Raw genomic sequence first — 27,234 nt, forward strand, 5'->3', positions numbered from 1 at the left:
GCCAGGCTTCAGCAATATGTGAACCGTGAACTTCCAGATGTTCAAGCTGGTTTTAGAAAAGGCAGAGGAACCAGAGATCAAATTGCCAACAGCAATGGAAAAAGCAAGAGAGTTCCAGAAAAACATCTATTTCTGCTTTATTGACTATGCCAAAGCTTTTGACTGTGTGGATCACAATAAACTGTGGAAAATTCTGAAAGAGATAGGAATACCAGACCACCTGACCTGCCTCTTGAGAAACCTATATGCAGGTCAGGAGGCAACAGTTAGAACTGGACATGGAACTACAGACTGGTTCCAAATAGGAAAAGGAGTACATCAAGGCTGTATATTGTCACCCTGATTATTTAACTTATATGCAGAATACATCATGAGAAATGCTGGGCTGGAAGAAGCACAAGCTGGAATCAAGATTGCTGGGAGAAATATCAATAACCTCAGATATGCAAATGAAAAAACACCACCCTTATGGCAGAAAGTGAAGAGGAACTAAGAAGCCTCTTGATGAAAGTGAAAGTGGAGAGTGAAAAAGTTGGCTTAAAGCTCAGCATTCAGAAAACGAAGATCATGGCATCTGGTCCCATCACTTCATGGCAAATAGATGGGGAAACAGTGGAAACAGTGTCAGACTTTATTTTTTTGGGCTCCAAAATCACTGCAGATGGTGACTGCAGCCATGAAATTAAAAGACGCTTACTCCTTGGAAGAAAAGTTATGACCAACCTAGATAGCATGTTGAAAAGCAGAGACATTACTTTGCCAACAAAGGTCCATCTAGTCAGTTCAGTTCAGTTCAGTCACTCAGTCATGTCCGACTCTTTGCGACCCCGTGAATCACAGCATGCCAGGCCTCCCTGTCCATCACCATCTCCCAGAGTTCACTCAGACTCACATCCATCGAGTGTGTGATGCCATCCAGCCATCTCATCCTTGGTCGTCCCCTTCTCCTCCTGCCCCGAATCCCTCCCAGCATCAGAGTCTTTTCCAATGAGTCAACTCTTCACATGAGGTGGCCAAAGTACTAGAGCTTTAGCTTTAGCATCATTCCTTCCAAAGAAACCCCAGGGTTGATTTCCTTCAGAATGGACTGGTTGGATCTCCTTGCAGTTCAAGGGACTCTCAAGAGTCTTCTCCAACACCACAGTTCTAGTCAAGGCTATGGTTTTTCCAGTGGTCATATATGGTGTGAGAGTTGGACTGTGAAGAAAGCTGAGCACCGAAGAATTGATGCTTTTGAACTGTGATGTTGGAGAAGACTCTTGAGAGTCCCTTGGACTGCAAGGACATCCAACCAGTCCATTCTGAAGAAGATCAGCCCTGGGATTTCTTTGGAAGGAATGATGCTAAAGCTGAAACTCCAGTACTTTGGACACCTCATGCGAAGAGTTGACTCATTGGAAAAGATTCTGATGCTGGGAGGGATTGGGGGCAGGAGGAGAAGGGGACGACTGAGGATGAGATGGCTGGATGGCATCAGTAACTCGATGGACGTGAGTTTGAGTGAACTCCAGGAGTTGGTGATGGACAGAGAGGCCTGAGTGCTGCAGTTCGTGGGGTCGCGAAGAGTCGGACACAACCGAGTGACTGAACTGAACTGAGTAAGCAGATTTGTTGGCAGAATGGTGGAGTGAATGAATGAATATAACACCAAGCTTCAGTCAGAAAACTGGTCCAGGACAGCACACTGGAGCCTGTGGAGCATGCTCCCTCAGCAGTTAGCTGGCTTGTTCACCCTGTTTGCTTGACTTGGTAAACAGTCTTCCTTGCACCAGCCTGCGCTGTCTCCTCACAGGCTCTCTAATTGCTTTGCATCATAGGAGGTCAAGGTTAGTCACAGCCAGCCATAGGTGACCGGGGCCGGCCCCTGTGGCAGCACACGCCTTAGGGAGTGTCTGGAGTCTGGGGAAAACCGGGCGGGGAGATCAGGGGCGTGGAGACCAGCGAGGGCTTTGAGACCGAAGGCTCAGCACCCGAGCAGGTGCGGGAGGTGGAGCGGGGACGGGGAGGGCCGGTTGGTGGCGGCCTGGCTGAGAGGGAGGGCCCGTCAAACCTGCTGGGTGGCGGCTGCACTCTGCACGCAACAAGGCATCGGACCGACGGCCCGGAGGCGCTTGGCACAGGTGAGACGCAGGCTGCGGGCGAAGGGCTCGGAGCGCGGGCAAGGAAGGGGGCTCGGTCAGGGGAGTCTGGGCGACTCGAGAGGACAGGGAGGCGCTAGAGGGCCAGGGATGGAAAGCTGACCCGGGGCCCCCTCGTGGCTGGCCGATGGCACACCTGGAAGCTCCCACCTCGCCCCGAATCTATGTCCGATCGCGGGCTGCCTGGGATGAATATTGCTGCGTCTCCAGCCTGGCGGGGCGACCGTATCGCCCGGGGAGACGAGCTTCCAAGTGTGAAGCCCCAGACTCCGTTCCGCCGCAGGATCGGAAACTCCGGCAGGGACGGCTGCCATCCCGCCTGGAGACCCGAGCTGTATTGCGTCCTGAGCTCATGGCGCAACCACCGCGACCCTCACTGGGCAGTGCCACCCCCACGGGGAAGCCGACCACATCCTCCCTTAGGCCAGGAACCCTGGAGGTTAACAGCAAGAGGCGATAGACAGATACTGTCCCCAGAGCCATTATTTAGCTTCGACGAAGAAGCTAGTGGGCCAAGAGATGTGAGGGGCAGAGGGTGAAGGTTAGCGGTGCTTGGAGAAGTTTTAGGTGTTCCTGTCTGGATCCAGAGGCAGAGCCCTTGGAGACAGGAGCTAACCCTAGACGTGAGAAGGGTTTGTATTGCAGCAACGGGGAAACCAGTCACTTTCTGAAAGAAGTCATTTTAAAATTTCTGCTCCTGTCTAAAAGTAGCAGAAATGACCCTTTCCTTCACGTTCTCTTCCACCACGGCCCTCTGCGACTGCTGTTTTTCCCACATCCCTGACCCTTGGCACGGTCGCCTCACCCATGGCTCTGCTTGGCTCATAAAGTGACAAATGGATTTTACCTGTATTTTTACATTCACTTTAATAGGTGATATAGCTTTTGGTTAAAGAAAATGTGTCCTGTTTTTAACCTGATGTGCAGCACATTCAATACAGTCTGGGGTTTGCTCCACGTTGAACACCACTGGGGAGAAAAATACTAGACTGTGAGCTATGGGGCCGACACCTGCTCTTCATGACTGAGAACTTGTCTGCTTGATATGATGTAGTTACCCTCTGTTCCAGAGTCTCTGGGAAAGATGTGGGATTAATATGAGGGCTCTGTTGAATATGGCCCCTTAATTTTACAGGGGGACGGCACCTGACAAAGGCTGAGGAAAAAAGGTGTGGTTTCTGGTTATGCATTATCTGTTCTGGTACTACAGGAGGCAAGCATTTGATTTTCTTTTCAAAGACCTTGGATTTCCTCTCACTTCTTCCATGCACAGTGGAAACAGAATCACCCTGACTTGCTTATCTCACACTCTGAAATTTTCCTTACATTCTATGGGTTCCTCCCTGCCCCTACTGGGGGATGTTGGTTATGATGGGCTAGGTGAAGTTACTGAATTTCACCAGTAACTTTTACTTAAAGTATACCGCCAATATATCCTTGGTAATGTGTCTTCCCTAAACTTAGCACAGGGTATTTCAAAACTGTTGGGATTTGGCCAGGGCTGAGGGAAAAGGGGGATAAAAAGAAAGAAAAACTTCCCCTTTCTTATCTCACCACCAGCTTCAAGGTAACATTGGCTGCCATGCTCAATTGGTCAAAGTACAGATGTTACCTATGTAGGTTGTTATCAAAAGATTATCTCTTTCCCTCAAATGCATCTGCTCATTGAAAATGGATAAAGGTAATTTTCCTGTACATAGAGCCACTCCCATAGCCAAAGTTCCTGTTATTGCAAAGCTGTTTATCATTGTAAGAGAACAGACTGCTGTGTCGTCAGCTAATGGCTACATCTGCAGACAAATCTCCAGTCTACACTTGTTTCTATAGACAGGTTTTACAGCAATATCTAGATTATTCACAATACTATACAATATTGAATATGGACAATTATTAGCCAAAGATAAGTGATGTAACTCCCACCTTTTGTTTGAACCCAGCTTCCCTTTTAACCAGCCAGCCTTCTCCCCTGGGGTGAAACATAGATGATTTCAATTTTAGCCGTTTTTATTTCCCTTGTCTGTTCGCCTACATAAAAATAAAATGGGTTTCAAGGTACACGACAGAAAGAAGGACACTCGAAAGATCTATCCACCTTGTGTGAAGAATTAAACGGCAAACATCAAAGCACGCTCATGTATTCCCCTGGCAGGATTTAGATGTCTAAGCCATTATCCATATCTTCCTGGTATCCAGTCATAATGGGGTTTTGCAGAGTACTGGGCACTTTCCTTAATAAGCAGCATTGTGAGGTCAGAGTGTTGTTGTTGCTGTTTAGTCATTAAGTTGTGTCCAACTCTTTTGTGACTCTATGGACTGTAGCCCGCCAGGCTCCTCTATCCATGGGATTTCCCAGGCAAGAATACTGGATTAGGTTGCCATTTCCTTTCCAGGGGATATTCCATATCCAGGGATTGAACCCACATTTCCTCCATTGGCAGGCGGGTTCTTTACTGCTGAGTCACCAGGGAGGTCAGAGTTACAGCCCTATTTCATAAATGAGGAAACTGAGATGTAAAGACAGTTTCTGTCCCAGGCCTATATGGCAAAGCCAGATCTCAAGCCAGAAATCCCTCTATGACACCACAACTCCTTGTCATGTGTTCTTTGTCACTTAATTTGTTTAATTTAGATTAGGGGAGTGGTTTGTGTTTTGTTTAATATATTCTGACTTGAACTCTTAGAGTCTATAGAAACACTCTTTTGGATACATTTCATAGCCATCTTTGTTCAATGTGATCACAAAATATTTTAGGGCTGAGGATAGCCTTTAAGATTATTAAGACCAATCTTCTTGTTTTCAAAGAAGAAAAGTGGATTCAGGGAAAATTAACCAAACACCCCATGAAGCTTCCCCAAATGTACTTTGCTAATGAATTACAGAGAAAACCTAGGTCTCCCAGTGTCCAGACAGTTGCTATTTCTGACATGTGGGCTCCTGAAGATTTCCTACCTACATAAATTGAGTGGTTTATTTCCATTGACTCTGTTGCTTTAGGGTCTGTGACAGCAAACCATAGCCCCTCTGAATCCTGGACTCAGATACCTGTAGATTCTTCTACTTTAACCGTATTCCACACTACATGAGGGAAAGAATCTTGCTTATCAGTCCTATTGTGTTATTTCTATCACACTGCCGAAAGCCCTCAAAAAAAGAAGTGTTTAATATACAGTATATCAAACACACTTTTGAATAAGTATGAGATGTCATGAGGACTTTGTGTAGCTACAAGTCACAGAAGACCCTGCTATGGGGAGCTCAGTAAGTAAGGAGTTTGTTCTCAGCACCAGATGTCTGGAGGTACAAAATCCAGAGCTAGGGCCAGCTCATTCCACTCTTATCATGCTTTCATCCTCACTTGAGGACAGGCAGCTCTTCTGTACTTAACAGAAAGAAGGGCAGAAGGCATGTACTGCTTGAGTCTGTCCCTTTTTTATAATATAATAAGTCTCCTGTATATGAACCTTCAATTGTGAAGATGTAAACATGAATTCTATCACCATTAGGTGTGAGGGAAACTGCAGCCTGCCCTCCATCCTGTTGCTGACAATCCTTCAGCTCAACCATCTCCCCCTCCTCTCCTTCCTCCAGCCAGTAACTCTTCTTGCCTGTTCACACAATACCAGCCCCTGTGTGCCTGCTGTTGTACTGTACTACTGTACATTTCAAGGTACTGTTCAGTTCCGTTCAGTCACTCAGTCATGTCTGACTCTCTGTGACTCCATGGACTGCAGCAGGCCAGGCTTCCCTGTCCATCACCAGCTCCTGGAGCTCATACCAACTCTCGGAGCAGTACCCGCTACAAGGTACTGTACTATAGGATTAAAAATATTTTCATTATTTTTGTGTATGTTTTTTATACATTATTTGTGTGAAAAGTATCATAAACCTATTACAGTACAGTACTATACAGCCAATTGTACTGGGTACCTAGGCTAACTTTGTTGGATTTACAAACAAACTGGACTTACAAACACACTCTCAGGGCTTCCCTGGTGATCCAGTAGTTAAGAATCTGCCTGGCAAGATACCAGTTCGATGCCTGATATGGCAAGATCCCACAAGCCATGGAGCAACGAAGCCTGTGAGCCACAACTCTAGAGCATTTGAGCCATGCTCCACAACAAGAAGTCTGCACACCCCAGCTAGGGGGTAGCCCCTGCTTGCCGCAACTAGAGAAAAGCCTGAACGCAGCACTGAAGACCCAACGCAGCCAAAAATAAAAAGACAAAACAGACTCAGATATATATATATATATGTTCATATATAGGGAACTTACTGTAACATTAAGATCTTCCCAGGAAGCTCCACCCAGTAGACCCCTTACATCTCACTGCTATACAAATTACACCACACAACCACCCCAAACTGTAAGGAGCCTGAGAAAATCTAGTGCTTTAGCTGGATGTGTTGCCAATAGAGCAAAATAAGGATCCTGTGACTAAGGAAGAAAGGATATCTGGTAAAGCAAATAGCAGCGTCTGCCACAGTCTGTTTTATGGGTCATTGACTCTGTTTTCTACGTCTGCTGTTGTTTTTCATTTTATTTACTTTTTATTGTTTGGTTAACTAAAAAGCAATAAATAAGGCAGTGGATCTAGGGAACTTTTTGAAATTGTAGGTTCCAAGTCTGGCCCTGAGAAACGCTGATTATCTAGGTCTGGGATGGGTCTCTGAATCTGAACTATAAATGGCACTGCAGGTAATTTGAATGCAGGTGGTCACAGGACTACAGCTTGAAAAACACTGAATCTGGAGGAGTTTGGTAAAGGCTGCTTCATTTTATTCCAACAGCTTTTTGTCTCACTCTTCTTGAGGCTGTCACTTTTTTTTTTAATTCCCCATTTTGGTCGAAACAAATAAAATAGAAAAGATAGGAAAATTAGAATTCGGATCAAGAGATCCAACATCTAAGTGATTAATATAAGTTTCAGAAAAATAGTAGGAATTATATAACAGAAGAAAACCACCCACAACTGAAAAGTATGATTTTTAGATTGAAAAGATTTTTAAAGTACTGAGAACAATGACCAAAGCAAACAAAAAAAGCCCAACATCAACTTACAACACCCTGAAATATCAGAGCATGAGGATAAATAAAGAGAAGGCCCTACAAACTTATAGTTTTAAAGAATTTGCCTGCTAATGCAGGAGGCACAAGAGATGTGGATTAATCCTTCGGTCAGGAAGATTCCCTGGAGAGGGAAGTGGCAACCCACTCCAATATTCTTGCCTGGAAAATTCCATGGACAGAGGAGTGTGGTGGGCTACAGTCCATGGGGTCGCAGAGTTGGATATGAGCATGCACACACATGCACAAAAATCTGTTAAGTTCTACAAGTTTTTTATGGAGTCAGCACTAAGCCACCTCTCCTGAAGCAACCACTTTCAATGCTTTTTGCTATGTTTTTCTTATATTTACTATCATATTCCCAAATAACATGCAAATATTGGCTTTTTTCATCCACCATTCTAGATAATATCTGCTGACGTTATACCTTGAAGGATGAGGGGTTTTTTTATTTTTTAATTGGAGGATAATTGCTTTACAGAATTTTGTTGTTTTCTGTCAAAGCTCAACATGAATCAGTCATAGGAAGGATGAGGTTTTAGCTCTCTTAAACCCTCATAATTCTACCTCACATTTGCTTCCCTTTCTTGCATGGTCTCTATATAGTTATATTCTAATATTTTCTGATATAGTAATATTTAGGGTTTACATTTTTATGCCTATGTAAATATTCACAACTCAGACGTGATAAACCAAGATTTTTTACACCTCCTTTTTTGTATACCTTTTTCTCTGCCCGTCAGAGTTAGTCATTGCTACATCTTCTTCAAACGCTTAGGTTTTATATACACATTACTATTAAGCTCACCAAAAAGTTCATGTGTGTTTTTCTGTAACATGGAAAAAACTGAGTGAACTTTTTGATCAACCTGGTACTTCTAGCCTAACCTTTGACAAGGTGGTAAAATCTTAGTAGAGTTAATTGACATCAAGTAAGTAGCCAGTTTGATTTTTTTTTTCCTTGGAAACATCTCTGACTCAGCCAGCCCCAACTCCTTCTCTGAGCTCTTTCTTATCCTGGGAGCTCCTGGTTGGCCCTCCTTCCTGAGTTTCCTCCGGGTTCACCAGCTTACCTTGGAGGTCTGTGATCGCCAATGACTGTGACATCTTTCACAGCTGACATGGCAGGAAACATTCCCTCAGTGTTAACAGAATGAGAACAGGTTTATCCGGAGTTGGCTGAACTCAAGTTTGAGGGAAGCTAAGTGTTTTCAAAACCTGTCTATGGGAAATGGGAGGAAGAGCTTGCCAGAGCAAGAAGGGCCACTAGTGAAGCTGGAGGCTGGGCAGCCATCTTGTTCACTAAGGAAGTGCTGGACAACTTCACTGAAAGTGAAGGGAAATATGTTAAACTTTTCTTCCCCTGTTGCTTGAAAAATAACCCATCTTTCAAGTCCAGATATCCCCCTTTTACTCTAAGTATGTTGAAGTGGCAACTGGTAACTGGCCCTCTGTTGATGACATCCATAAGTTTCATCTTCCTTCACCATGACTTAACCTGCTCAAATTCTGTTAACGTAAGTTCTTTGTGCCCAAAGCACTGTGAGGCCAAACAAACTGAAATGTCAGAGTTTGGAGCAGAAAAAGGTTTATTGCTAGGCCACGTAAGGAGATGAGGTGGCTCAAGTCCTAAAAAGCCCGAAGTCCCCAAAGAGTTTCAGCAAAGCATCTTTAAAGGGCAGGTTGGGCGTGTGGGGGGTGGGGGTGTGAGGTGCAGAGTAAAGGTGTACAATTCTCTGACTGGTTGATGGTGAGGCAATAGGGTGATGTCACAGGCGTTAACCTTATCAGTCCTTAGGCTCCAGGAGGTCTTGGTCATCAAGTAGTTAACATCATCCACTTGCTGGAGAAGGGGAGATTTGTACATCTGCGAAACGACTCAGGAAATGTGCATCAAATACTGTTATCTGGGTACTTCAGTTCAGGCTCTCAGCCGTGTCCAACTCTTTGTGACCCCATGGACTGCAGCACACCAGGCTTCCCTGTCCATCACCAAGTCTCAGAGCTTGCTCAACTCATGTCCCATTGAGTTGGTGATGCCATCCAACCATCTCATCATCTGTCATCCCCTTCTCCTCCTGCCTTCAATCTTTCCCAGCATCAGGGTCTTTTCCAATGAGTCTGTTCGCATCTGATAGCCAAAATATTTCAGCTTCAGCTTCAACATCAGTCCTTTCAGTGCATTCATAAAGGAGCTAAAGCAGAGGATATGGGGAAAGGTCCCATAGGGTCCTCAGTTACAGTTCCTTTTCATTTTTTGCTTCACAAATGGATTTTAGAACTAGGATGGGCCATGGAAATTACCTCTTCCAAACTATATCCATTTAATGGTGGGAAAAAAAAAAATACACACACACAATGTGAGAGTTTCAAGTTAAGTTTTATTTGGGACAAAATGAGGACCACAGGCTGAGAGACAGCATTTCAGATGGCTTTGAGAAACTGCCAGGAAGGAACTGGGATATATAGAATTTTTGCATCTAACGACAGGTAGTTTCCTCTGTGCTCAGGGAATATCTCCTGGAGAAGGAAATGGCAACCCACTTTACTAATCTTGCCTGGAGAATTCCATGGACAGAGGAACCTGGTGGGCTATAGTCCATGGAGTTACAAAAAGTCAGACACGACTGAGTGACTAAGAATTTCACTTTTTCCTTCCACTCTATTGGAGAGGGAATTGTTCTTGGACTGTTCCTCAGCTGGAACTGGTCCATTTGTTTTGTAGGGTAAGGTTTATTTGAGTTGGGAGCCAATTCATTGGAACCTGTTCTTTGGGGAACTAGTTCTTTTTGGGATAGGTGGCCTAGTTGGAATTTTTTCATTTGTTTTTCAGGGTAAATTTATTTACCTGAGGTGGAAATTGGTTCATCTGTGCATCAGTACGGGACTGTGTGTTATTTGTGTAAGAATTTGCCTACATCTTTTGTGTTTTGGTGCTATCAAACTTATAAAAATGGGAAATATTTCATCTATCCTGAAGCAAAACTCTTTGGGGCATATATTAGATACATTAAGATCAGAACAGCAATGGCCCCTGAATGGCTCACAATTATACAGTCTCACAGTTAGAAGCATATTGCAAAAGAGAGAAACACAGATAACGAACCAAGGGGCTCCCTTGGTCATGAGGCATCCAATTCTGTTGACTTAAAAAACAGTCATAACCGAAAAGTTGAGAGTTACGTTTTATTCAGTGGGAATTTTTAGGGCTTCAAGCCCGGGAAACAGCATCCAAGTGACCCTCAAGAGAACTGCTCCAAGGAGTGAGTGAAGAAGCCAGGTTAAATAGAAGCTTGCAACGAAAGGGAGGTAGTCTGAACATCAAAAGTATTCTGTGAATTAAAGAAAACCAGACAGCCCAAATTAAGGAATTTAGTGCTTTTCTATGTATGGGAAGATGTAAGAGTCTGGGCTCACTGAAATTATTCCTTTCATATGCATCTCAGCTAACTGGGGCCAGTGTCCTGTGTTTTTACACCTGAGTTCCTCCATGCTCACCGTAGGGAGTGGCTGCAGCTGATGGTTATGAAATCCCGCAGGTATTCTCCTCCTTCCTGAATGCCCTGAGGGCTCAGAAGCTTACACTGGAGAGCCAGATTCACTGATGATTGTGAAATTCTTGTTTACTACATGGCAGGAAGTATTCCATTTCTCAATTCTGATTTCCCCTACAGGAGCCCCAGGTAATTTGACAATGGAGAGCTTCAGCTCCAGCTTGGGGAGCTCTGCCTGTGAAGGAAAACTCCCTTTACAAGGCATTTTGGACAAAGGCCACAGGTCTAATGGGACTGGGAAGTCACATTAGTGCGGCTTTCTGGCTGGCTATGTTTTGGTTTATTCTGGTTATTCTGGCAACATGCAGACATCTAGTACTAACTGCTGGAGCTTCTTTTAAGGTGCCCCACCCCACCCCACCCTCACCCACCCCTGCTTCTCATTTCTTTCTCCTCAAACCCTCTGCAAATAGGCAAGTGGCCATGAAAGCAATTGAGGAACTCTGGGCCAGGCTTACTCTCTAGCATGTTCTGAAGGTCCCACAGCCCACTGTGCCCCGGGAGCTACCACCCAGTTGAGTGAGGACTCTCCTCTCCTCTTTCTCCTTTAAGCTGAGCAACAGGACAATTAAAACTGTGTGGGCATGGGTCAGGCCTTAAAAGGCATTAGGGCATCTGCTACTTGAAAGCTCTCATGACAGGATAAGGGGGGTCACAGAACAGACCAGGCTACTGGCAGGGTGTCTTCCCCCACAGCAAGATTTCCATGTGCCATCTGGCAGATACCGGTTCAAGTAAAACACTGAGCCCAACCCCCTAGCCACCACTTTCCTGGCAGAACCATAAGGCAGGCTATTCAGCCTGTATTTCCTCTTACCTTCACCTCTTTACCCTTTGGTGTTAAACAAAGGGGAAACCTAGTCATCCTAGGAGAAACCTGCCTACATCTTTGAGCTGTAAATGTCCCATTTGGTCTTCTCAGGAAGCCTCCTCTCTGTTGTCTTTTAAAATGCCAGTTTTAGAGAGGGTAAAGTAATTTAGAAGTTGGCTAGTAATTAGAAAGGTAATTAGAAATCCTAAATTCTCTTCCTGCAAAAATTCAGCTGACTAACCAGATGAGCTTGACTTTTTCCATGTGGCAGTAACCCCGTTTTAATACAACCTTTTTTGTAAACCAATCAGTTTTACATTGCTGTACCTGACTCAGGGCTGAAATCTTGAAATAAGAAGTGAGTCCTCTCTATTTGTGTGTTTGTATGTGGTGATGGAAGTTTATTGAAAAGCTAGGTCACTCCCAAGTAAAATAAGTAAGATACTGAAACATTACTGAACACAGGCTTCCTTTTACAGAAACTAAAGATATTTTTGACTATTAATGAATGTTTGGTGCCATCTTGAAATGTTCTCTAAGAAAGCAAATACTTTTAGAAATTATCACTGGTATTTATGCTCACCAATCTACAGAATGCTAATATAAAGGTCAGCTCATGTTTGCTGAAGGAAAGTAGGATGTGTGTTTTCAGTAAAGAAGGCATGTAGAATGGAATTGCATTTTATTAAGTAAAAAGGAAGTAAGTCTGACTTAGAGGTGACTCAGTTCAGTTCAGTTCAGTCGCTCAGTCGTGTCCGACTCTTTGCAACCCCATGAATTGCAGCACGCCAGGCCTCCCTGTCCATCACCAACTCCCGGAGTTCACTCAGACTCACGTCCATCGAGTCAGTGATGCCATCCAGCCATCTCATCCTCAGTCGTCCCCTTCTCCTCCTGCCCCCAATCCCTCCCAGCATCAGAGTCTTTTCCAATGAGTCAACTCTTCGCATGAGGTAGCCAAAGTACTGGAGTTTCAGCTTTAGCATCATTCCTTCCAAAGAAATCCCAGGGCTGATCTCCTTCAGAATGGACTGGTTGGATGTCCTTGCAGTCCAAGGGACTCTCAAGAGTCTTCTCCAACACCACAGTTTAAAAGCATGAATTCTTCGGCACTCAGCCTTCTTCACAGTCCAACTGTCACATCCATGCATGACCACAGGAAAAACCATAGCCTTGAATAGACGGACCTTAGTCAGCAAAGTAATGTCTCTGCTTTTCAACATGCTATCTAGGTTGGTCATAACTTTTCTTCCAAGGAGTAAGCGTCTTTTAATCTCATGGCTGCAGTCACCATCTGCAGTGATTTTGGAGCCTCCAAAAATAAAGTCTGACACTGTTTCCACTGTTTCCCCATCTATTTCCCATGAAGTGATGGGACCGGATGCCATGATCTTCGTTTTCTGAATGTTGAGCTTTAAGCCAGCTTTTTCACTCTCGTCTTTCACTTTCATCAAGAGGGTTTTTAGTTCCTCTTCACTTTCTGCCATAAGGGTGGTGTCATCTGCATATCTCAGGTGATTGATATTTCTCCAAGCAATCTTGATAGAGGTGATTAAGTTACTTCTAATGATGACCAAAACAAGTGATGGCTACAGAAAGGTTTGTGGAAAGTGACACTGAGGAAAGAATCCTGCTCATGGTACAAGTTTTCTGATGATGCTGAACTACATTTATAACAAAGTTTAAGTTCTTTACTTTTACATGATTTGCTCTGTATTTGCCTTCGAACTCTTTGTTACTTTGGCTAAGTAAATAACTATTGTTTCACAATGACCTTAGACCCATTGTGTTTTAAATTTTTTAAAGTTTCTTTTGACAAAACTTCCCCAGTCAAGTTATAATAAAGTTCTTTTGACCTCTAGCTAACTTTAGGATGCTTCAAAGAGCCCCTGAAACACCCCAAAGGGAGATATTAAACTAACTGGGTTCACTTATATATTAAATTACATGGGAAGTATTGTCAAATGAGTAATCCATCTTCTTAGGTTATATAGTGTGGTAAATGGTACAGGGATTCTACGTACTATGTGGAATTCTGATATGTCCTGGTAATATATTATCAATCATAATTCTAGTTATCTGAAAGCTGCATGTCACAACAGTAACTGGGTTGCTTTGCCAACTGCACTGTCATCAGGCTTAAACATGAGTTCTTAAGTCTTTTGTTATTATAGACAGTTATGGTTTCGCTGTGATGCCTTTGCAAAAACTTTTGCATAAATACAAGTTTCTGACTTTCTGACCATAGTGCTGAACTGAGTGAGAAACTGAAGAATTCTAATGGGAAACCTGATGGCTTCATAAAGCTGTTAACCAAAAGGATTAGTTACCTAGGATAGGACTGAGTGAACTGGTAAATACTGTCATAATTCTTGTGGTTTCCATCTAAAAATTACTGGTTGAAATCTATATTTTCCAGGTGTAAGAAAAACCTTCTCCTTAAACTAATTATGACTTACAGTAACTCGGTAAATTTTACCTTTTGTGAGCAGAACTGAAACATTTACCTTTTTTCCCCCCTAACTGGTTGATCCTGCCAGTAACATATGCTTGTCTCAAAGATTCAGCCATGCGAAAGTATGTGTGACCAGTACAATGAAACTGCAGACAGCTCATTAGATCAATTATGGTTTCTTTGGTTGCTCAGTCATTGCGACTGAATTACAATTAGTTATGCTGATCACTGTTTGAATTTGTTCTTTGCTGTGCACCGTGTCTCCCTATGCACTATGCCATTGTCAATGTTATCAGCTGTATTACTTACATCCTGTCTAACGTGTAAGACTGTTGTTTCTGACAGTAATCAAAGTGTAATCAGGTCTCCAACAAAATGCCTATGGCTAAACATCTTGAGAAAATAGATCATTTTTATAACACAAAATAACTGTAATAGTGTGATTCTAGGTATGGGAAGAAGCAGCAAGGGAAAATGTCTTCTGGATTATAACTAGAATCCAGAGAATCTTTAATTATTGATGGGGCCTGGTCCAAAATTTAGCAATGGGCATATCAAGAATTTTTGCTTGAACTGGGATGAGTCTTCCAGCACCATGGGATAGAAGTTGATCATGAAATGTCTCCCAAATATTGGTCAAATTCCTAACCAAGAGGGGAAGACCTGAGAAGTGCAATCAGCAGTTTCAGCCCTCCAACATGGGCCAGCAAGCCCCGAGGAGGCAGAATACCTGCCATCTGGTGATCATTAGACTGAGGCTAACTCCCTATGGTGAACCCTGAGGAATGCAGGACCACAGGCCCCAGATGGCTGACACACTATCAAGAAAACGATTTTAATGAGCCCTGACTCTTGCATCTTCCCACACCTAGAAAAGCACAATTCTTTAACTTAAAATGCTGCCTCCTGGGTTTGAAGTTCAATATTTCCAAGTCTATAGGAATAAAGTAGGGACTTTCAAGGGGAACAAAGGAAGACAAGTCTCAACGTTTGGGACACTGGCACTGCTGGTGGACACTCTGAAAAAGATCCATCCGACATAGCAATTAGAAGAGTCATTGCCCCCTTTCCCAAAAGACTTTGGAATGAACTTGGACAGTGGGAAATTGTTTCAGGGAAAAATCAATTCCAACTCCAGGTTGGAACTGTTTATTTGACCCGCTTTTCATTGCTTTTGTTATCACAGTCATGCATAATGGCCTGCCTCAGAGAATCCTGCCCCTCTGCCTGTTAAAGGTGACTTTGTTCAGGACTCTGTCCACCATAGATGGCAGAAAGGGAGAAATTATCACATTCTCTGCCTTAGTCTTACCATTTAGGAGCGATTTGCAAGATTAATGGTCTTTTTACTTTGTTTCCTCACCTCCCCCCATCTCTGATCTATAAAAGATCCTAGCATCCAAACCCGGATAAGATGGTTATTTTGAGACAATAGTCTGCATCTTCTCAGTCTCCTGGCTCTCCAAATAAAGTCATAGTCCTTGCCTCAACACCTTGTCTCCAATTCATTGGCCTGTTATGTAGTCAGCAGAGCAAGCCTGGACTCGGTAGCAGCAGGAAATATTCCATTTCTTATCAAACAAAGAAATTCTGATCCTGAGAGCTTATGTATCTTACTCAAGATCGTGGAGTAAGTTCACAGCAAAATTTGGACCCAAGTCTTCTGACTCAGAGGCTAAAGTTCTTTATTAGAGCTTCAGAAATAGTGGGACTTAGCCCAGGTTTGTTCTTCAGTCCTTAAGACAAGATCCCAGTACCACCTGATTTTCACGACAGTTTGAAGAGACAATCAAGAAACATCCAGCTCCAATGCCAGCCCTTCTGTGGAGGCTTCTCAAACTCTCTGTTGAGAGTTACTCTATGTCCCCAAGCAATCACTGTCAGTATATCTCATGACGTTCAACTTTTCACAAGTATCCAGTTCCCTGCTAGATTATAGACCCCTTGCTAGTAGGGATCTTTTCTTATGCACCAAGTCTTGTATTTCATAGGTGCATGTCAAGGAGGAAAAAAAAGGAGGAATGAGATCATCTTTTGTTGTGGAATCAGATCGAGCTGGGAGGTAACTGAGCTCATTTTGTTGTTGTTGTTTTTAGCTGTCCTGGTTCTTCATTGTGGCAAATGGGCTTCTCTAGTTATGGCACTTGGGCTCCAGAGCATGCAGGCTCAGCAGTTGAGGCTCACAGGCTTAGTTGTTCATGCGTGTAGGATCTTAGTTCCCTTACCAGGGATAGAACCCATGTCCCCTGCACTGGAAGGCAGATTCTTAACCACCAGATGGCCAGGGAAGGCCCTAACTGAGCTCTTGTTCGTGGTAATTTTGTTCCATGTCATGATGAATTCACGCCAGAACAAGGTTCAGACTCATTCTGGTCTTACTCCTTTTGACCATGCTGTTCTAAGAACCCATCTCACAGAGAAAATAACAAAGGTATAGTAACTGTCAAATTCTGAAGACAAGTGATGGACTTCAGAGGTGCTTGAGGTCTCTTAGGCTAGCACAGAGTAGGGATACACCTTGCCTGAAGTTCAGGACTAAGCCACAGTCCCATTAGCCTGTTGGAACTTTCACCACCACACCCTGTGATTCTTCTGCACTCTATTACTTAAGAAGCTCACAGGAGTGGTTAAACAGGGAGCGGTGTGAGCAAAGTGACAGAAAACTCAGTCAGGCACTGTTGGTTCTATTCCAAAGTAAATGCAGACCAGAAATCATGAGTGTTTCTCCAGGGGAAGGACAGATACAGAAAGTATAAAAACCATGCTCTGCGGTAAAAGAATACGTTGTATTCTTCCCATAACCTATTCCCAACTGACCAAACACATCCCCTGTTCCCATTAAAAAAAAAACAAACACCCAACCACTGCCATCTCCAAGGTGACACGAAGGTTCACAGTGACTTCCCCACCTCCGGCTCAGCCACTCAAAGCAAAGGACAGTAGCCTTGGTTCTAAGAGAGAGGACTAGGTTTCTCCCTCATTGAACGTGGGAATGGGAATTAGAGGACCATGGAAGAGACAAAAGTGACACTTATTACACACTTGTTCTAGTTAGCTCCTAGACATTTTCGGTTCATCCTCACAAGATCCCTGTGAGGTAGATGTTAAGGTTCCTTTTTAGAAGGAGGTGTACTGAGATTCAGTTGAGTTTAGGGGACTCAGCCAAGGTCTTTGACTTTTGAGTAGACTGTTTTTTTCCATTGCCAATAGAGACAATTTCAAGAGTTAATGCATCCCCCCCACCCCCGCCCTCACATACGTACCCCATGGAAGAGAATAACATCTGGTCTTTTTGGTAAACACAGTAGTGATGGTAGGGCACAGAGGGCGTGCTGGGCAACATCACTCAGCCACAGGGATGCCTGGCTGCAACCGCCTCTCAGCCTTTGTATCCACACTACATGCAATACTTGTTTTTCAAGTAAGCTTCGGTGATACTTCCCTCTGTAACCTTCCTCCTCTTTCCCTCAGGCTGGAGTCCTCCCTTTATTGTCAAAACACTGCGCACTGTATTAAATAGTGAATATATGTGTCACAGTAACTAAATTACCCTTCTTCAGCCGTTTGACGTTACTGTAGGCAAAGCCCTCTCCTGAAGATTGATGAAATCCATTTTCAAGAATAAAGAGGAGACAAGGGCACCAAGACAATTCAATGGGGGAAAGAAGAATCTTTTCAACAAATAGCAGGGATAACTAGATATGCAAAATAATAAAGCAGCCATACCACATGCCCAGGGGACAGCCAGAAATGCTTAATGAACAGCATGATATACCCTCAAATTATCTTCCATTTTGTTTTCCCTGTTCCTGCAACCACATACCTGTACACGTGTATACAAATACCTGGGATGTTCACTGCTACATAAAATAAGATCGTATTATAAGTGGTCTTTTCCATCTTTCGTGTCTCTGCCAACAGAACCTCATGGAAAGCCTTACAGAAGAACAGGCGTAACACTAATTCATTCTTGACAATGGTCACATAACATTCCATAGTGAAGACTATTTCATGGTGAAGCAGAGGTCCAGGCTGTAACAGCTGGTAGTCTACGCATCTATATCCTGTCATCACAAATTTGAGGAAATTAGCTTTAATGCTCCCCTTGCTGTGGATGCCAAGTCCTTGATTCTGCTAATTTTGAGAAAGAAAATGAAATTCATTTTTTCTGTTTCTTTTTCTGATCCTCTCACTCACGTCCATACACCCTTTTCCTTCACAATTCCTACTTTCACCATCTACAATAGAGGGAAAGATTGGATTTGTTTTAAAAGGCACTGCATTAATGACAGGCAAATGGCGCTATCCCTGGCTTCTCCTTTCCTCTGCACCACTGCCCCACCTCCTAGGACTCTCCTTTCCTTGCTCCCAACTCTTTCCCACTCTCACCTCCTTTTCTTCTTTTGACAACTTCTACCCGTCAATTACCTTCAATGAAAAAGAAAGAATACAGATTGGGGAGATGCTTAAAAACTAGGATTATAAGGAAAGACATGAAATTCCTTTTCCCGTGATCTCCACATGAAAAGTAGTGAGCTTGATTTCCAGCTTTAATTCAAAGCTACTATCCTTCAAAACATTTAACCCTCCCTTCATACTCCCATTTTATCTCGTGTGATACCAAAAGAGAATAAACATATTAAAAGCAAGGGAATTTGTGGGAAGGAAGTGAAAGTTGCTCAGTCATGTCCACCTTTTTGCCACCCCAAGGACTATAGAGTCCATGGAATTCTCCAGGCCAGAATACTGGAGTGGGTAGCCTTTCCCTCCTCCAGGGGACCTTCCCAACCCAGGGATCGAACCCAGGTCTCTTGCATTACAGACAGATTCTTTACCAACTGAGCTATCAGGGAAACCCATCTTTATGGAACCACTTTCTAATGTTTTCTTATCTGTAGCCTTTCCTTAGACTGAAGTATTTTACAGGATTCTGTGTATTCAAGGACCCTCACCCCTTAAGTGTTTACCATTTAATGTTTCAGAATTTTTTTTAAAGCTGGACTTTTCAAGGACTTAGTCTATCTGAATAGTATTGTACAAATTATTAGAAGTCTACATTTTTACTGTTCTGTTTGAAATTACTTCATTTCCTCTTTTTCAAGATTGGACCCATCTTATCTCTCTAGACAATCTATAATGTAGCTAACCTAATAACCTATTGGGCTTCCCAGGTGGATCAGTGGTAAAGAATCTGCCTGCAAAACCAATACAGTATGTTAAAGTAAAATAAAGTTTAAAAAAAAAAAAAAAAGAATCTGCCTGCCAATCCAGGAGACGTGTTCAATCCCAGGCTGGGAAATCCCCTGGAAAAGGAAATGGCAACCCACTCCAGTAGTCCTGCCTGGGAAATCAAATGGACAGAGGAGCCTTGGTAGGCTGTAGTCCATGTAGTTGCAAAAAGAGTTGGATGTGACTGGACGACTAAACCACCACCTATTAATTTGTTTTTTAAACTTTTTTATATTGGAGCATGTGATTGTTTCAGGTATACAGCAAAGTGATTCGCTTATGTATACACATGTCCTATTCTTTTTCAAATTCTTTTCCCATTTAGGTTGTTACATAATATTGAGCAGAGGTCCCTATGCTATATACAGTGGGTTTTTGTTGGCAATGACTTACTGATTTGTTAATGAAATTTCCCCTGCTCCTCTCCCCTGTCAAGTCAGGATACTTGGCCTTCCATGAAGTACACAGTAAGTTAAGACTGGTTTCTCCAGACAAGGTGCAGGTCCTAGGATCCATTGGTGTGAATTTTTAAACAGGTAGACAGGAAGGGTGAGGCTGGACAAACTGGATGGGCACCACTCAAGCAGACAAGAACTGTCCCCATTTAGGGTTCCGCTTTTCAGAAAAATGGGGAAGGGCAAGGAGGATTTGCAAAGGTGGCTTTCTGCACCCTGATTAGGAAAGCAAAGGAGTGTCACAGGCTTGATCTGGAGAGGGACAGGGTTAAACATTACATGAAAATGGAAATTTTGAAAAATGTTTTCCAGTAGAGGATTAATAAAGAATGAGAAGGGGGCCTTCCGGTTATGGCATAGATAGGCAATTCCTTTCTGCAGCCCCTGCCCCCCTCCCACTCAACAATAAGCATACCAATAGACAAAGTTACCAAAACCACCTATTTCAAGGAACTGGAAATTGGCCAAGGTAGACAATAAATGGTAAAGCTGTGGTGACTGTTAAGGCACTTGTTAAATAAGGTCCTGGAATGTCACATGGTGAGCCCCAGTTTGACAAACGCCTACAACAGAACTGAAATAGAAAAACTGGTCACCCACAGGACCTGAAAGAGCACATTGCGGGGGGCAGGCTGTGGGCAGAGGGGCAGGACTGCGACACACGCCCTTACTAGGGTCCGCAGATGGACTGCTTCAGGGTTCTCAGGGAAGCCAAACTGGTCAACTCAGACCACAAAGAGCAGGGTTTGGGTACGCTTTGCAGGCTTCTCATCCGAGGGGTATCCTGTGGGGAAGGCCCTGGGACGTCAGATTGTTTACCACTGTGACTCAGCAGCTGTTTCAAGAGTGTGCTCACAAGAGGTTAGTGTCAGTTCAAAGCCCCTGCATGCCACCTGCCACACAAAAGGTGCCGAGGCAGTGATGTTATGGAAGAGCTCAGCTAGACTCTCAACAGCAGCATTTATTAAGAAACGATTTAGACCTTCAGGTAAGAATGGTGGGAGACCATGGCCTTTTGGCTACACCCTAATGGGGTCCCCCTCACTCAGTCCACGTGACTTAACTAAGATTTTTTTTTTTAATGTGGACCATTTTTTTTTAAGCTTTTATTGAATTTGTTACAATACTGTTTCTGTTTTACTTTTTTTTGCCACATAGCATATGGGATCCTAGTACTCTGACCCGGGATCAAACTCCAAGCAAAATATTAACCACTGGTTTGCAAAGGAAGTCCCCCTCAGTCCGTGACTTTTAAATAAGGTGGTGCTGGCCATGAAAACAAGTCACTCAGCTGCCTGGACAGACACAGCTCCTGATGGTGATAGGGGCAGGCTAAGAAATGTTTGGCTTCACGGGCTAAACATGGGAATGAATGCTGGGCAGTGAGCAGGGGAAATAAACGCACAGCTTTGCTAGCCTGCAGTCACAGTCCCAGCTGGGTGAGCAGCAGGCCAACCAGGAATTTAACAGGGAAAACCCTAGAAATGAGTTACAGAACAGTTGCGATAAAGCTCTCTGCATATCTCTGGCTGAATGACAGGCTTTGTCATTTTACCAGATTTGAATGACCTTATACTTAGAGTGGTACATAAAAATCCTTCATTTTTCAAAATAGGTGAAAAAACAGTATTTTCAACAGAATGTCTTTACAGTGAGATTTATTATCAATTAACATTCTCACCGTGTCTTTTGCACATTCTTCGGTGGTCTTTTCCTTACTAACGTGTAACAGCTCCGTCGCGGAATATCCATATCACAGCTCCTGCAGACATCTTCCTGAACAGTTTGCCTTCTCATTGTTTTATATGTAAGATGCTTATGCAGGTGACTTTCTCTTTTTGAAGTCCCTCTTTTACCCTTATGTTTAGGAAGGCTTTTCTATTCTAAGATCAGGAAGTATTTACCCATCCTCTGTTCCCTCCCTTCTATTTAAAAAAAGAAAAAAAAAAAATTAGCTGCCCCGGATCTTAATTGCAGCACTGATTTTCTAGATGTGGCATGCAAACTCTTAGTTGCACCATGTGGGATCTAGTTCCCTGACCAGGGATGGAACCTGAGCCCTTGCATTGGGAGCTCGGTGTCTTTGCCACTGGACCACGAGGGAAGTCCCCCCACCCTTTTATTTTACCCATGCTTTTAAAGCCTTGGACTTCCCTGGTGACTCAGATGGTAAATAATTGGCTGCATTACTGGAGACCCAGGTTTGACCCCGGGTTTGGGAAGATCCCCTGGAGAAGGGAACAGCTACCCACTCCAGTATTTTTGCCTGGGAAATTCCACAGACAGAGGAGCCTGGTGGTCTGTAGTCCATGGGATCGCAAAGAGTCAGACGTGACTGGGCAACCAACAGTTTCACTTAAAAAAAAAAAAAAAGCCTCAGAGCAAGTGTATTCTCCTGGGCTTGTTAACTCACTGAACAGATAAGACTTTAGTGACATATCACAGGTTTGTTCTATGAGGAGGGGCTCTTTCTTAATACAGCTTACAACTCAGAAGCCTCAGTCATGGATCATGTTTCCTACAGAAACAACCATTTATGTCTTCATTCAGCCACCTAACAACTGTTGCCTTACTGTTTAGGTGTCCTGGGACTTGATGGCGAACTTCAAGGGCCATGCGCTCCCCGGGAGCTTCTTCTTGATAGTTGGACTGTGGTGGTCAGTGAAACACCCACTGAAGTACTTTTATCAAAAGGAGAAGAGCAGCCAACTGATCCATCACTACCAGCGTCTCGAGATCATTGAAGCCGCAATCAGAACTTTATTTTCAGTCATCGGTAAGGTTGGGGGTCATCTGACTCAGGGAATTCTCATCAAACCCACAACACATAAGCCATCTCATGGCCCCTGTGAAACAAGTCTCTCCACCGGTAGGGGTAATGGAGAATTTTTAGCTGGGTGCTAACTATCCTACCATGGCATCCACTGTGTATCAGGCTTCGGTAGGCTGACGGCTGACAGCACCTTTGCCGTTGGTTGGTTAGTTGCTACGTTGTGTCTGACTCTTTTGCGACCCCATGGACTGTAGCCGTGTGGCTGCATTTCTACTGCTCTTTGTCCCTCTAAGGAACAACAGAGGCATGTGTCTGCAGATTCCTTGGCAAATACCTTTCACTGAAACAGCGGCATCCGAGGCAGCGACATGGGTCCACAGGGCCTTGGCCACCCCCACCTGACCCTGGGGGTCACTCGGCCGTCTGTTGGTCCTGGAGCGGCTCTCCCCTCCCTGACCTCCATTCTCGTTTCCCTGCAGGGATCCTGGCAGAGCAGTTTGTTCCTGACGGGCCCCACCTCCACCTGTACCACGAGGACCACTGGGTAAAACTCATGAACTGGCAGCACAGCACCATGTACCTGTTCTTCGCAGTCTCGGGCGTCGTGGACATGCTGACCTACCTTATCAGCCACGTCCCCCTGGGGCTGGACAGACTGGTTATGGCTCTGGCTGCCTTCAATGAAGGTAACAAGGTGGTATGGATGGAGATTTAGAGAAACTGGAGCACAGAAGATCAGAATATTGCGAACTTAGTTACCTTCCCCAGAAAATCCCACTCTCTGAACTTGAAAACCCTACACAGGACCTGATCCTGTGCCCTGGATGGTACAAATGAGAGACCCATAAAGCAGTGCAGGGAAGTATGGGATTTTTAGCCGAAGTCAGGTGGTGTCAGTGGTAAAGAATCCGCTGGCTAATGCAGGAGATGCAAGGGACACAGGTTCAATCCCTGGGTCAGGAAGATCCCCTGGAGAAGGGAATGGCAACCCACTCCAGTATTCTTGCCTGGAGAGTCCCATGGACAGAGGAGCCTGGCAGGCTACAGTCCATGGGGTTGCAGAGTTGGACACAACTGAAGCAACTTAGCACACTGGGCACGGGCTCCTCCTGCCTGCCCGTGCGGCTCCTCCACACACCATCAGGCAAGGGGGTAACCCTCTGGTTAGGGGAGAAGGGCTCTGCACCTCACCCTGATGCAGCGCAGTCACTGTCTGGCTCCGTCAGAAGGCCCACCAGCAGCCAGGACACAGTTCCTAGTGTAACTCATGTTAACTGGGAAAGTGCAACCATGTTGTGATCCAACCCCATCATCTGCTTCTGTACTGCAGGAAGAACTGAATAAAGGCTGAAGGAGGGTAAAAACTGAATTTCAGGTATACACACATGACTTGTCACACATCAGCAACACCTCACCGTCCTGTGATGTACCCTACCATCTCGGTGAAGAGATGTTAAGATTTATCCTGTGCTGCTTACACTTAAAACACACACACCCTGCATCAGAGTTGCCCCCGAGCGTTGCGTGAACTGGCTTCCTGAGTGCTGGAAGATCCAGCTTTCACGCAGACATTTCCCAATGAGGCTGAGGTCAGGAGGGGCTGCTCGGGCCTGACGGTCTCTGCTCCACGCAGGCTTCCTCTTCTATTACCACGTGCACAACCGGCCGCCGCTGGACCAGCACATCCACTCCCTGCTGCTGTACGCTGTATTCGGAGGTGCCCTCAGCCTCTCCGTGGAAGTAGTCCTTCGGGACAACATCGTGCTGGAACTCTTCCGCACCAGCCTCCTCCTCCTGCAGGCCACCTGGTTCTGGCAGGTAAACCCATGCCCCTCACTTGGCGCGAGCCAGGATGAAGCAGGTGTGCTGAGCAGGCCAGGAGAGGCAGCACTGATGCACCACGCAAAGGGGCTCAAGGCCCGCTTCTCTGCCCACCCGTGACCTGTGACACCTTAGCCGTCCACGCCCTGCTGATGCATAAACAAGTGAGAGGCTGAGGCTGTCCCTGACCGACCTTCCCAGCAGAGCTACTAATACTGTTATCAGACTCTTCCTGCTAAACTGCTCATCTGCAACGTGGGCCCTGAAACTTTAAGCAAGGCCGCACTGGACCCAGAGCTGAGAGCAATTCCCTGCACAGAGGCCACTCAACACAAGCAAAGGGGTGGGGTGTGAGCTGTCTGGGTAACTGCAAACACTCTGGCGGGCTCGGGGGCTTCACGGGCCCAACTAACAGCAAGGCTGGCTCCCCTGTTTTAATCCACCAGATTGGGTTCGTGCTGTTCCCGCCTTTTGGAGGCCCTGAATGGGACCAGAACAGCCACGACAACATCATGTTCATCACCATGTGCTTCTCCTGGCACTTCCTGGCCGCGCTCTGCATCGTGGCCGCCAGCTACTCACTGGTTTACTGGTAGGTCCAAGAGGAGGTGACTCTTGTCAAGTGTGTCCTCCTAACCAACCCTGTCCTGGAAATGTATCACCCCACACTGTTCTAACCTCCAGAGACCACCTCTCCTAACTGAGCAGTGCAAACACCCACCACTTGATGAGGGCCAGGCATACACCTACTTCTGGGCAAGGTACTCTGTGCCTGCACACGAGGGTGATGAAATCTGAGAAGACACAGGACCTGTCTGGTCACAGAGATCCAACAGACCCAGGTTTTGAAGGCAGTTCTGGTGGGTTTTAGGCCAGAGGTCTGACAGGAGCAGCCCTGCATCAGGACTCTGTGCTGGTTCACTCGGAGCCCATCACCTAAGCGCTGGGTGCAGGCACACATGACCCTCAGGTGAGACGCCACAGCAGCAGGCGTTCACTACAGCACTGGTCTCCAGGTCGTGAGAGCAGCTCCGAGTGCCAGGCACTGCCTGTGCCCCGGCACTCTGGTTACACTTAGTGTATAAATCACCTCACTTCACGGCCCCCCTGTGAAGGATGCACGTGATGTTTGTAGCTGGGGAAACCAAGGCTTCGCAAGAGTGGGTAACTGGGTCAAGGTCACCCCAGGAGGAAATGGCAGAGCCCAAGTCTAACCACCACGCACCTGGTCCTACTAGTTCTGTGTCGTCAGAGATGCCTCGTTCTCTCCTGGTTCCTGACTTCCCTACCCAATGCAGAGATGCTTCACCCAGAGAGTTCCACACACATTAAACAGCAGGCAAGCAGGCCGTGGTTCCTTTTAGTTCTACTGCCCAGTCTGTGAAATGATAAACGGGGGGTGAGGGAAGACCTAGGTCCAGTCTCAGTTGCAACACTAACCTGTAAGTACTACTGATCCTGAGGCCCTTCATCTACCAGAGTCCTGTCTAAGCGGTCAGAAAGGTAGTATTTGAAAGAGACAGAATGCTCTGAGAGCCGGTGAATCCCTCTGCACCCCTGGGTGAGGGAGTAAGGCAACTTGGGGGCTCACCCATCTGCCCTTGCTGTCCCCGTTACAGCTTCTTGACGCGGGTGAAGAGGCCGGAAGACAGAGAAGTCATTGGGATTCAGAAGCTGAGGTCGGATCACACATACCGGAAGGCCCTCCTGAGTGGCTCAGACGAGGAGTAGGGGCAGCTCCCGGTCAGCAGCGGAGGGTGGCGTGTCCTGAAGGTGCTCGGCCAGCGATCAGCGGGCCAGCTCCCTGCCTCGACCGCCGCCCTCACTGTGATCTGCTCCCAGGGTCCCACCATCTCGCTTAACCAACTAAGGTCCGTGTGGGTGTGCTATTCTGTCGAGAAAAATGACGTCAACCTTTATGTGCATCTCAGAATAAGGAGAAATCAGACTGAAAGTTTCAGAACAGGAAGTGACCTCCTGGATGAATTCAAGATACAAATCCAGAAGAATTTACTGTTTTGATAATTTAGCCCCATTTCTCTCAAATGCGGCAGGCACTTTCCTATCAGAAATCAAGTCAATGACAGAACCTTTAGAGAGATAACTCTAATTTTTTTAAGTAAAATAATCCACAAGCTTTGGTATTTTAAGTATTACTTGTTAAGCATTTCCTAACTAATCCTAATACTCCAGAGGACTGCAATACCACTCACTGTTGATAAACAACGAGTTTGGGCCAAAGTGACTTTGTGTTTAACCAGGAAGCCAGTCTGGTCCAGCTTAAGGCCGAACTCAGATGTTCTTACTCCTCAGAAGTACCTAATGACAGGGTGCTGAGAGAGCTTCATAATGAGGCAGAGAGAAATGTCAGGTCAAGGGAGGCTTTGAATTTAAATATAGCTGAAAGCAAAGGATAAGAATCCTCCAAATCCTGCAAAGAATGTGAATCTTAAATGAGTAACAAACTCTAGATACTCAAGTCTTAGTTCTGGATCTTTTTTTTTAAACTTCCTTCAACAAAAATTGATTAAAGATTTACTTTGCAACAGCACAGCAATGGTTGCTAAGGATTATAAAATATGCGTCCAGCATGGAATTCAGCCTAAAGGGAGCGCCATAAGCAGTTCCATGCAGGGTGACTGGTGTCTCCAGGACATGAAGGAGGGGAGAAGGCGGCGGGGTAGGGATGCCCTGTAGAAAAGCACATCCCAGGCAGTGAGAATCCAGGTATGAACTCTTGAGCAAAGAAAACGTGGAGTTAATCAGGCTCTGTAAGAGTGGGTTAGGACAGATGTGAAAGGCCGTGTGGACTCACAGGGCCACTCATTCATACAGCATTTCCCAGACCCTGAAATGCACTCAATCTCGTGAGATTCTCACAACTGCCTGCACTGCAAGAACATGGGGCCCTAAACTGAAGAGGAGTAGC

General features: G+C 45.1%; 1 protein-coding gene across 1 annotated transcript; it reads left to right on the forward strand.

Annotated features, from left to right (window-relative positions):
* Window positions 1,948–26,850, forward strand: TMEM45B (transmembrane protein 45B). The gene is made up of 6 exons (XM_005699636.3): window positions 1,948–2,120; window positions 22,292–22,487; window positions 22,964–23,170; window positions 24,118–24,302; window positions 24,752–24,897; window positions 25,925–26,850. The coding sequence occupies exons 2-6, from the start codon at window positions 22,307–22,309 to the stop codon at window positions 26,034–26,036; spliced, it is 831 nt and encodes a 276-aa protein (XP_005699693.2). The 5' UTR covers window positions 1,948–2,120; window positions 22,292–22,306; the 3' UTR covers window positions 26,037–26,850.

The sequence above is a fragment of the Capra hircus genome, chromosome 29, assembly GCF_001704415.2.
Source record: "Capra hircus breed San Clemente chromosome 29, ASM170441v1, whole genome shotgun sequence".
Lineage (NCBI taxonomy): Eukaryota > Metazoa > Chordata > Mammalia > Artiodactyla > Bovidae > Capra > Capra hircus.